We start from the raw sequence: 12,423 nt of genomic DNA, 5'->3' as shown, positions 1-12,423 counted from the left end.
CAAACACACACACACACACACACACACACACACACACACACACACACACACACACACACACACACACACACACACACACACACACACACACAGACTATATATCAGGTGTGTTGTTTTGCAGGTCCTCTGGAGGCTCCATTGGAGCTGAGTGTGTTTGATATTGAGAGCACATCTGCTACTGTTACCTGGCAACCTGTGGTCGCCAGCAGCATCATGGGAGAACTCAAGGAGTACAAGGTAATGCATAGTCAAGTCATCTAAGGCCCTATGCTAGATAGTAAATATTAATCATTTTGATATAAAGCAAAGAAAATAACGCAGTATAAGGTCATACAATTCAAAGTTTTCAGTTACTTTGTTCGTGTTTTGAGGGGTTTTTTTGTTTGTTTTTTTAATTCATTGACTTGACTTGACTTGACTTCTGTTTATGAAAATAGTTTCTCTGAGGTCGTCCACACATCAAACTTCTAATCTGAATGTTCTACTCAATCTAAATAATGAAGTCTAAACTATGATCATATGGACTACATATGTATGTCACGTATAACGTGACAAATGCAGTCTGGCTCTGCAACACTGACAAAATGTCGAACTGATAGTATATGAGTTTTGCTACTTATTAATATTAAACACTTCTGGGGTGCATTTCTCGAAACTGGAGATGCTAACTATGTTTCTCATTGGCAAGTTCCCAAGCTGCTAACTGGCTAACAACTACGCTTTCGAGAAACACAACCCTGATCCAGTACACCAGTTGAAATTTAAAATGAAAGGTGTATTGTTTAGGGAGAGAGAAAACGGGCCACAGCCTTCTCCCATCTCTCTCTCTCTCTCTCTCTCTCTCTCTCTCTCTCTCTCTCTCTCTCTCTGTCTCTCTCTCTAACAACGCCAGTATCTAAGTTTAAAAGGTCCTAACAGGAAGTGAGGTAACACTGAATTATGTCACTGACAGTTGGAGTATCCAATAGAAATTTACTCTGGGACGGTTGGTGTTCAGACCGGTTCTAATTGTTTAACTGCATGCAACGGGGACCGTGCGTTATTCCGACATACCGCTATTCCGACACAGGGTAAGGGTTAGGGTTAATATTAGGGTTAGGGTAACTGCATGCCCTCTCCTTAAACTGATAAAAGCTGAGCAACGTAGCCCAAACCACAGACATGGCATATCTCGTGGGAAACGTGCCGGTGTTCCGACAACAGACATCAGTGTCGGAATAGCGGCATGTCGGAATAGCGCCATGTAACCGCATGCAACAGCCAATGCTAAGTCCTCCCCAACGACTCACTGCACATTGTTTATTATTACTTTGTGCCCTTTTGTGTTTTCCCCCTATGGTGTTGTGCTAGACCAAAGAAAAAATATATTCAGTCACTAGGCAGGTTCATCTAGTTTGCTAGGCTAATCATCATCAGAAAAGGCTGTGTTTTGTTTTCTTGCCAAGTTCACCAAGTTTGTGTTTGTCTTTCTCACTTGTTCACACTGGTTCAGATTTGGGTCAGCTAGAGCATTGTGCAAAAGTCCTGCGTGTTTCTGTCTGTATGTACCTGTGTGTCTGCCCATCTAAATCTGTGTGTGTGTGTGTGTGTGTGTGTGTGTGTGTGTGTGTGTGTGTGTGTGTGTGTGTGTGTGTGTGTGTGTGTGTGTGTGTGTGTGTGTGTGTGTGTGTGTGTGTGTGTGTGTGTGTGTGTGTCTGCCTGTGTGAATGTGTGCGCGTATGCCTGTGTGTGTGTGTGTCTGTCTGCATCTACCCACCTATGTGTGTCTGCCCATCTAAATGTGTGTGTGTGTGTGTGTGTGTGTGTGTGTGTGTGTGTGTGTGTGTGTGTGTGTGTGTGTGTGTGTGTGTGTGTGTGTGTGTGTGTGTGTGTGTGTGTGTGTGTGTGTGTGTGTGTCTACCCCTCTGTATGTGTGTGTGTGTTTTCTACAGGTGTACTTCTGGAGGGAGAGCAGCCAGCTGCCGTGGCTGAGTGTCAGTCGGAGGACTAAGTCCAAAGGTTTCGGCTCGTCGTCGGGCGAGCGGCTCTCGGGGGAGGTGACTGGGTTAATCCCTTACAGCAACTACCGCATGTACATAGTGGTGGCCAACAACCGCTACGAGGGGCCTGCCAGCGCCACCATCGAGTTCCAGACGCCAGAGGGAGGTATGTCACTGTACTAGGGCAGTCGTGGCCTAGTGGTTAAGGAGATGGGCTTTAGATCAGAGGGTTGCCGGTTCAAATCCCACCCTTCCACTCCTTTCCGCACTACATGGCTGAAGTACAGTATCCTTGTGCAAGGCACCTAACCCTACTGCTCCAGGGACGGTAACCAATACCCTGTAAATAACTGTAAGTTACTTTGGATAAAAGTGTCAGCTAAGTGTAATAGAATGTAATGTAGAATAGAATAGAGTAACTTTCAGCCTCGTAAATGGGTGGAAAGTAGAGATTTATTACGATGGCTAATTCAGTGCCGACCCGCACAGCAGAAGCCCAATTTAAGCATCAGCTAACTAGTGCTGGAATTCTGAATGCAGGGCACGTATGGAGGTGAGGTAACTTATGTGGCAAAAGTCAGCATCATGTTTTAATACTATTTAAGCCATTTTACACTGGGTTCCTCCTTTAAGAATCATATAACTTCAGACCTATAAGAGTCGTGTAACTTCTAGGCTGAACACTCTGTGTGTGTGTGTGCGTGTGCGTGTGTGTGGTGTGTGTGTGTGTGCGCGTGTGTGTGTGTGTGTGTGTGTGTGTGTGTGCGCGTGTGTGTGTGTGTGTGTGTGTGCGCGTGTCGTCCGCAGTGCCATCAGCTCCGCGCTCCTTCAAGATCCAGCATCGCCACCTGGACACCATCTATGTGGAGTGGGAGAGGCCTGCAGAGCCCAATGGCATTATCACCGGATACATACTCAGATACCAGCAGTGTAAGGCACAAAAGAGCTTTCCACATTTCTGTCTTACAAAAGTGTAATAGCTGCATGCATGTAGTAGTTTGTATATCAACAAGATACATGTATGCAGCCATTACATTTACATAACCGGGCTAATAGACCGGCCGCTACGAGATCCAAGCGACTGCTGTACAGCAAGAGCGATACGAGCGATAGAAGCGACTAGAGTATGTCCGTTAAAAGCGGAATGCAACAATTCCAACATTCCCATTGGCTGTGGCGAATGTCGCCGGACCGCATCATAGCTAATTTGCATAATATTGCCAGGAGTTCAACTACAAACGGTCGGTCCCATAGCAGCAATCGCCTGTAGTCGCCCGAATCTGCTTTTGTCGCACGACTCAATACAAAGTCAATTACTTCCGTCGCTGGACTCACTCATGTTGCGCTTGGTCTATTCGTACCGTAAGACAGAAATGTGTAAAAATCATTCACTGATATAATGTACATCTATCTTATATCCATTATGAACATTTTCTTTTTTAAATATAATTTTATGTCTCTTAATTATGCAATAGTATAACCTGCCTTTTGCCTGTTGTCTACAGTAAATGCCAGTAGAGGAGAGAAGATCCGCGAGGAGCAGTTCACACCCAATCACACCTACTTCTCCGTGCAGCGATACGACCGCTACACGCGCTACAAGTTTTCCGTTGCCGCACAGACAGAGGTCGGCACCGGGGAGTTTTACACAGAGGAGTCGCCGCATTTCACAGAAGGTGAGATTATGTACTATAACACACACACACACACACACACACACACACACACACACACACACACACACACACACACACACACACACACACACACACACACACACACACACACACACACACACACCCAAACACACACTTTTATGCTAACCAATCTGTGTGTGTGTGTGTGTGTGTGTGTGTGTGTGTGTGTGTGTGTGTGTGTGTGTGTGTGTGTGTGCGCGCGCGTGCGCGTGCATGTGCGTGTGCGGGTGCGTGCATGCGTGCGTGTGCGTGTGCGTGTGCGTGTCCCTATGTCACACCTATGTCCCCTGCAGCGTACTCGACTGATCAGGTGGACCTGGCCACTCAGGGCTGGTTCATCGGGCTGATGTGTGCCATCGCCCTCCTCGTCATCATCATGCTGGTGGTGTTCTTCATCAAGAGGAGCCGAGGGGGCAAATACCCAGGTAACATTACACACACAACAAATACCCAGGTAACACTACACACATACACAACAAATACCCAGGTAACACTACACACATACACAACAAATACCCAGGTAACATTACACACATACACAACAAATACCCAGGTAACACTACACACACAACAAATACCCAGGTAACATTACACACACAACACATACCCAGGTAACATTACACACATACACAACAAATACCCAGGTAACATTACACACATACACAACAAATACCCAGGTAACATTACACACATACACAACAAATACCCAGGTAACATTACACACAACAAATACCCAGGTAACATTACACACATACACAACAAATACCCAGGTAACATTACACACATACACAACAAATACCCAGGTAACACTACACACACACACAACAAATACCCAGGTAACATTACACACAACACAACAAATACCCAGGTAACATTACACACACACAACAAATACCCAGGTAACATTACACACACAACAAATACCCAGGTAACATTACACACACACAACAAATACCCAGGTAACATTACACACATACACAACAAATACCCAGGTAACACTACACACATACACAACAAATACCCAGGTAACATTACACACACACAACAAATACCCAGGTAACATTACACACACAACACATACCCAGGTAACATTACACACATACAACACATACCCAGGTAACACTACACACATACAACACATACCCAGGTAACATTACACACACACAACACATACCCAGGTAACATTACACACATACACAACAAATACCCAGGTAACATTACACACACACAACAAATACCCAGGTAACATTACACACACAAAACAAATACCCAGGTAACACTAGCTTCTTACTGCAGATGGGCCCGTCACAGGGCCTGTTCACTCTTTACTGAAAACACTCAACTACAGTACATCAGGTGCACTGTGTAAGATGGTGGCCAGAGTAGGTATTGCAACTATGCTGCTCATTGAAACTATGCTGCCTATTGCCAAATTTGATCTTTTCGTGAATATGTAATAAATAATAAACAAATATTTACTAGTATGATCAAAGAACAGTACGTTTTGCAGCTAAAAATGTTTATTTCTGGAAATTCAAAATGGCAGACCATGGAGAAGATCCCCCTTTTCATGTATGAAAAGTGCAATTTTCCCAGTCATAATGAATAGGACTACTTAGAATTTGATGGTGGTGGTAAGTATTCATGAAAAAGGTAACATTTGTGAATGGGCAACATGAACTCTGGATTTAAACTACTAAAAATATTACACAGTGCACCTTTACTGTAAGTAGCCGAGCAAGATTTGGTCATTACCATTTTGGTGACATTATAATAGAGGCTCTGCAAATGCTCTGATGCAGTAACAGGGAGACAGAGGACAGTTGCAACAGGGGATTGTTGCATCATCTAGTTTTTTGTATTGTCCTATCGGATGGCTAGAGTGAGTGTAGGCCTACTCAAACTGTGTAGGCTACATGTTTAGTTGGATGCCCCATTTCAGTACAGTTTTGAGTATAATCACTCTCGCTTGTATTGGATTGGACAAACATTGGACAAAAATACCAAGGTAACACTGCACTCATAGCCTTGCAGTATCAGAGAAAACATAATAACATCCCACGTGGTAGCCAGATAACACTGCATCTATGGTCTTACAGCCATATAAAGTACATCATCCACACACCCCATTTACAGTGAATACCCATAATAAAACACAGGATGTATAAGCATCACAGACATTCTTTTATATTCAACTCTTTACTTTCACTTTGTAGTGAGAGACAAAAAGGACTTTTCTCTGGAGCCATTGGACGATAAGGACCAGGAGGGCACATTTGATTATCGGTGAGTCTGTCACTACTATCTACAGTAGGTACTGTATACATATATGCCAATTATATATACGATCGTAAGCGACTATCTTCAGTAGGTATTGTATATATCTGCCATATACTGTATATACCAGGGGTCCCCAAACTTTTTTCTCTGGGGGCCACATTATCATTCCTGACTGTGATCAGGGGCCGGGATCAATCATGTGGGCTGTGTAATAGGCCACTGCCTCTTATAGCCATAATTTCTAGCACAGTAATCGCCATTACACGCTGAAGAAGGGCTCTGCCCGAAACGTTTGTAGGCAAATAAAAAGAGAGAAATCTGAAGAGTAGCCTAACCTACTGCCCTTCGGTTCCTTCATTCATAATTTCTAGCACAAATTAGTTCATCATTACAAGTGATTTGCAAAAGAAGTGAGTGTGAACTTCACATGTTTTTCAATTTGAAATACCACAGGTATTCCTTTTAATTTCCAATAACCATGTAAAAATAGCAAGGAAAGGTTAGAAAAATATGGTGATTGACAGTTTAGGAGTGATACAATAGAAATGGTCTGGCCTGTTTATATTACAATGAGATGAGAAACTATCAAGACAAGAAACTTTAGTGATTCACACTAAGTTAGTGAAAATTAAACTGTAGGAGGCCTGTTGATAAACAAAATAAAATATTGAAAAAATATATTTTATCTTTTTTTATCTGTGAGGATTGCTTCTTTGAGCCAGTTCAAATGGTGAGGTGCAGAGAGGTGGAGGGCCAGTCAAAGGGGCCTGGCGGGCCGCATCCGGCCCCCGGGCCTTAGTTTGGGGACCCCTGGTATATACCATCGTAAGCTACTATCTACAGTGCAGTATCCACTATCGTTCTCCGCTAAAGCAGCCTAGTTTGGTGAATGCTAAAGATAATGTTTTTATCACCGCCAAATGTGCATGTACTGCACATTATTGTAATGCAATCTCTTGCAACTCTATTGGTGTTACTGTACCACTTCAGATTGTGAGCACATGCACACACAAACACATGAACGTGCACGCACACAAACACACACACACACACACACACACACACACACACACACACACACACACACACACACACACACACACACACACACACACACACACACACAAACACACACACACACACACACACACAAATTCATAATTCATTTTATGCCATGGGGTATTGAAATCATATCAGTTTGTGCTTATAGAAGTCAGGTGAGATTATCTCTTTATGGCACACTCCTGGGTATTGCAGCATGTCAAGTTTCATTGTAGTCTAAAGGGCATAAAAATAAAAGCATAAAAACACTGCAGATGAAATACGAATAAAACCGTAAAAAAAACACACACTTTAAAAATCACAGTTTATAGACGCTGTTTACATTTCTATTTTCTACCTCTATGAAATTGGTAAACCATGTTTTTTTTCTTTTCTCTCCGGACCACTGAAGGTCTCTGGAAAGGTACAGTATGATCAGAGCTGTGTGCAGTGTGCAGTGTGCGGTGCGATAAGCAGTGTTTATCATTTTTGTTATCCTGTTTGTCATTTACAGTGTCTGTCACCTCTGTAGAGACGTGTGACTGTGCTACCCAATAACTCACAACAGCAACAACACACTGTCCTAACACTGAGCAGATTGTTTGTTGGTTTGATGCAGAGTTGTGTAAAGTAGCAGTAGAAGTACTCTTACAGATGTAATTACAATGCTAGTGGTATGATATTACATGGTTTCAACTTTGTAATATCAAACCACTAGTGTTGTAATAACATCTGTAACAGTCCTTCTACTTCTACTTTATACAACTCTGGTCTCATGTTATGTATTTTGTTTGTTTGTTTGTGTGTGTTTTTTTTTGTTTGTTTTGTGTGTTTTGCTTGTTTCTTTAATTCATCCCACTGTACCATTTTTATCCTGCTGTGTGACTTTTTCCGTTCATGAGCATTCGCCTTGTATACTTCTGCATTTTATAATGTACACTAAAGCCATTCTTCCCATGTTTGTCTTTCAGGATAACTCGTGTCCCTACGCTACCCTACACCAGGCGGTATGTATCTTCATATTATGCACTGTCCGTTAAAAAAAGTTGGCACCATCCATAAGGTCACATACGGTCATATGCTCTAATTCAGGGATGGGCAACTGGAGGCCCGGGGGCCACATCAGCCCGCCTCCTCATTCAGCCCGCCTCTTCCCCATAGGTAAAACTACTTTTAAAAATAGTTTTTTAGTATTTATTATATAGTTAATATATTTTTTTTTTTAATTAGACGACTACTGAATTAATTCATTGTAATTATTGGCCAATAGATTATACTTCTATTCCTTCCAAACAATATGGGCCGTCAGTGAGCAATCAACTGCACCTCAAATCTGGTGAGTTGCAGTCAAATCCGTGGTCATGCAGCCCTCCGATGGTGGCGATTAATAAACATGGCCCTCCTCATCATAAAAGTTGCCCATCCCTGTGCTAATTGGTGTACCATCTTTGTCTTTCGTTATGGCACACATTCTCTGCGGTATTGTTTTGTTTTGATGAGTGTCTGCAATATCACAAGATTTGTTTCCATCCAGTATTGCATTAGTTGTTTACCCAGATCTTGTGATGATGATGGTAGAGTCTGACGTGCAAATGCGTTGTGCAAAACCTTCTCCAGCACAACCCAGAAATTGTCAATGACCAATCCATGTACGAATATAAAATATAATAATATAATAATAATTAGAGATGCACCGGATCCTGATTTTTAGGATCCTGCCGGATACCGGATCCACTGCTTAAGATCCTACCGGATTCGGAACCGGATACCGGATCCTACGAAAGGGTTGAAACATATAGCCTACTCGCACACGTGGGCCCTTTTCATCACGTTGGCTCAAACTATTTTGACTGAAAAGCCTCGGCTACCGGATCCTGGATCCTGGAACCGCATCCGGATCTTGTGAAAAACCCTATTATCCTGCCGGATCCGGAACCGGATCTTGGATCCTGTACATCTCTAATAATAATATAATATAGTAATACAACTGTCACTATTTCATTATCACTATTATTTAATAATATTTACCTCTTGTCATGAAGCGCACATGCACATGCACACACACAGACACACAGACACACAGACACACTCTCACACACACACACACACACTCTCTCTCTCTCTCTCTCTCTCTCTCTCACACACACACACACACACACACACACACACACACACACACACACACACACACACACACACACACACACACACACACACACAAAAAAAACCCTCCCCCCAAACATACACACACACACACACACAAACACGTCACAAATCAGGTGGGAACTCAATCGATGGAATGACCAGCATACACACACACACACACAGTGTGCACCGTTTTCTGTGGTTGTTTCAGACATGGAGCGGCAACATAGACTTGACAGATACTGATGAGTCAATAATAAGACACTCCACAGTGTCAGGACAAGACGAGCACCCACCAGCAGGCACATAAACTGGAACCTGTGTGTGTGTGTCTGTGTGTGTGTGTGCGCGTGCGTGCATAAACACCTTAGGGAGGAGGATATGCGTCAGCTGCATGCTTCTCGGCGGCGTGACTCGGACGACATGATCCGGCGTACGGAGAGTGACGACAGCCTGGTGGAGTACGGGAACGGAGGAGCGATCGACTTCAATGAGGACGGCTCCTTCATCGGGCAGTACACGGGCGTCAGCAAGCACGAGCGCTCCGACAAGTCCGAGTACCACGACAGCTCCGAGGCCACCTCGCCGACCAACACCATGTACACACTGGCGTAGAGGCCCCCACACCAGCCAATACTATACACGTTGGCATAGATACCCTCTACAGCCAACCTTATAAACACACTGGACTAGAAGAACCATGACGATGACGACTCCGAGGCCACCTCGGCGGCTCAACACCATATACACGCTGGCGTAGAGGTCACTGCACCAGCCAATACTATACACATTGGCATAGATACCCTCTACACAGCCAACATTATAAACACACTGGACTACCATGACGGCTCCAAGGCCACCTCACCGGCCAACACCATGTACACTCTGGCATAGAGATCATCTCCTTTGCCGATACAAGGATACAAGGATGTTTATTCGTCAGAGACACTTTCATGTCACATGTAACGAAACACTATACACTTTGGCCAACACCATATACATATTGGCACTGAAGCTAACACAACCCAGTATCATCCCAACTCGTCAATTTCTGACTACCAGACTGCAGTTTTTGAGGTCAAGGGCATACCTGCCATGTCACATGTTGACTTTGTGGCCAAAACATAGGCCTTTCTCTAACCCTAACCGTCAGTCAAATAGCCATGTCTGGGTGTCCGCCATAGCAGGTGACAACACACATTTGTGGCTGTCCAACCAAGGGTTCCACTCAGCTGTGAGGTGGGCGGTGGAGAGTGAATGGATCGCTGGTTGCATTTTCCAATGGAGATGTGTAGAAGTACAGTACTGAACTCTCACCTTGGTTTTTAATGCTTGACCTTGACTCAGTTGGTTGCTACAAAAAAGTGTTGTGAATGAAATGTGTTGCAAGCTGGCAGAGGCGCATCTTGTCACCAGGCTAGGCAGGCAGCTGCTTGGGGCCCCCAAGCCACCACATGGTGAAAAACAGCTCAACTTTAAACTATAATAGCACGATTTCTTTCGAATGTTCATTCTTTTTGGTTTTTTGCTTGGGGCCCCCACTGACACTAGAATCCCCTCTGCAAGCTGGAGACTGTACAGTGTTTTTCCCTTCATAACCCCTTTCATGGAAGTGATAAATCCATTCCATGCGCTCAATCCTGTTGTTATCTTCCAGAACTAAAGAGCACAGAAGCGGTTACGCAACAGGCGGGCCTCTGCGCAAACGGAAGGTGATAGTTTTATCATGTTGATAACGACCAAGACTAGGTGACGGGATTTGATGGGAATTCGAAGCATTTCAAGTGTTAACGGCTCGGCCAAAGTTCTTCTGTCAGATATTTATTGTCCCTTGCAGCTTATGTGTTTTAACTTTTTTTCTATCAGCATATTGTTTTATCGGCCTAAGCTTACTAATGATGTTCGTATGAGGTAGTACCTTTGCACACAGAACATGCTGATTCTCACTATTTTCATGGTCTTGATAACTGAGGCGTAGGAACACTAGTGTGTATTAATGCAAAAGAGAAGTATCTTTTTTATACACGATCACCATTCCATCTCGTTATTCAATGGGCAACATCAGTACCCGTCAATGCTGTTACAAAGATGCAATTTTGAATTAGCTGATATCGAAAGGTCAGGATTCCAGATGACTTAAATGAAATTCTTACATTATAACACAGTGTTCTGTGTTGGCACTGATAGTGTTATATTGCAGTGTTTTTTTTTATCATTTATGGCTTTACATTTTTGCAGAGACTGATATGGAGAGCCCATTCAGAAGTTAGAAACAGGCTCTACTGTGACAAGCGGCCTTTACATCAACTCCTACCATACTAGTTAACACACACACACGCACATGCACAAACACACACACACACACACACACACACACACACACACACACACACACACACACACACACACACACACACACACACACACACACACACACACACACCATTGTCATCCACAAAGTGCCTTATTCTGGGTGGACAACTCCAGGCATCCAACTACTGTCCTACTGACTGTCAGCCATTCACACTGAGCCTCACCCTCTATGAACAATACTCAAGACACCCATTCCCATGTCATTTGCACGATGCCTTGTACTGAACAAACCATACTGCAAGACCCCTTCCCAGTCAGCCAGTCTGTGCCTTACAATGGGACGGCCAATACGCACAGGGACGATACCTGTAGGTGCTGTCCCTTACGTCATTCTCCTATTGTTTATATGGATGGTCACGGCAGCTCACATTGGTAGCCATTCATGTCCATTGTGCATTGAGAAACATAAAGACGTAATTCAGTGTAATAAAAAGAAAAAACAATTTAATGCTAATTATGTTTTGTCGGCACATGTTTAGATTGGCCTTTTACTGTAACATTATCTCTCTGTCTCTCTCTGTCTCTCTCTCTCTCTCTCTCTCTCTCTCTCTCTCTCTCTCTCTCTCTCTCTCTCTCTCTCTCTCTCTCTGTTGGACCTGTTCTTTTCTTTTTTTTGTCTAGCAGGTGTTTTGCACATTACGTTTTGATATATGTATTTTTGTGGTTTTGTAAGAGCTTTTTTGTGTACTGTATATACAACGTACTCATCATTTTTTGAGCTAACTTTCAAAATGAAATAAAATGTGTTCAAGACCAATTATAGGAGTTTTGATCTCATATCCTTGCTTTGTGCAAGAAAGAAAGATTGTTGAAACACTGCAACAAACATGGAATACGGAGTTATGTCAAAATACATGCTACTGTCCCAGTGACTCTCAAACTGTGGACTGTGGGCCCTGAAGTTATTC

At 43.4% G+C, this 12,423-nt stretch overlaps 1 protein-coding gene across 1 annotated transcript in view; it reads left to right on the top strand.

Annotated features, from left to right (window-relative positions):
- Positions 1-11,465, top strand: part of nfascb (neurofascin homolog (chicken) b) — a 37,362-nt gene extending 25,897 nt beyond the window's left edge. Inside the window, exons 20-27 of the mRNA XM_063208523.1 lie at positions 122-237; positions 1,932-2,145; positions 2,787-2,909; positions 3,485-3,655; positions 3,970-4,101; positions 5,893-5,962; positions 7,969-8,004; positions 9,514-11,465. Of these exons, the coding sequence (XP_063064593.1) occupies positions 122-237; positions 1,932-2,145; positions 2,787-2,909; positions 3,485-3,655; positions 3,970-4,101; positions 5,893-5,962; positions 7,969-8,004; positions 9,514-9,757 (1,106 nt within the window). The 3' untranslated portion in view covers positions 9,758-11,465. The remainder of the gene's footprint in view (positions 1-121; positions 238-1,931; positions 2,146-2,786; positions 2,910-3,484; positions 3,656-3,969; positions 4,102-5,892; positions 5,963-7,968; positions 8,005-9,513) is intronic.
- The last annotated feature ends 958 nt before the right edge of the window (positions 11,466-12,423 follow it).

The sequence above is a fragment of the Engraulis encrasicolus genome, chromosome 10, assembly GCF_034702125.1.
Source record: "Engraulis encrasicolus isolate BLACKSEA-1 chromosome 10, IST_EnEncr_1.0, whole genome shotgun sequence".
Classification (NCBI taxonomy): Eukaryota; Metazoa; Chordata; class Actinopteri; order Clupeiformes; family Engraulidae; genus Engraulis; species Engraulis encrasicolus.
The sequence above is the reverse complement of the archived record's forward strand: the minus strand, read 5'-3'. Positions and strand labels throughout refer to the sequence as shown.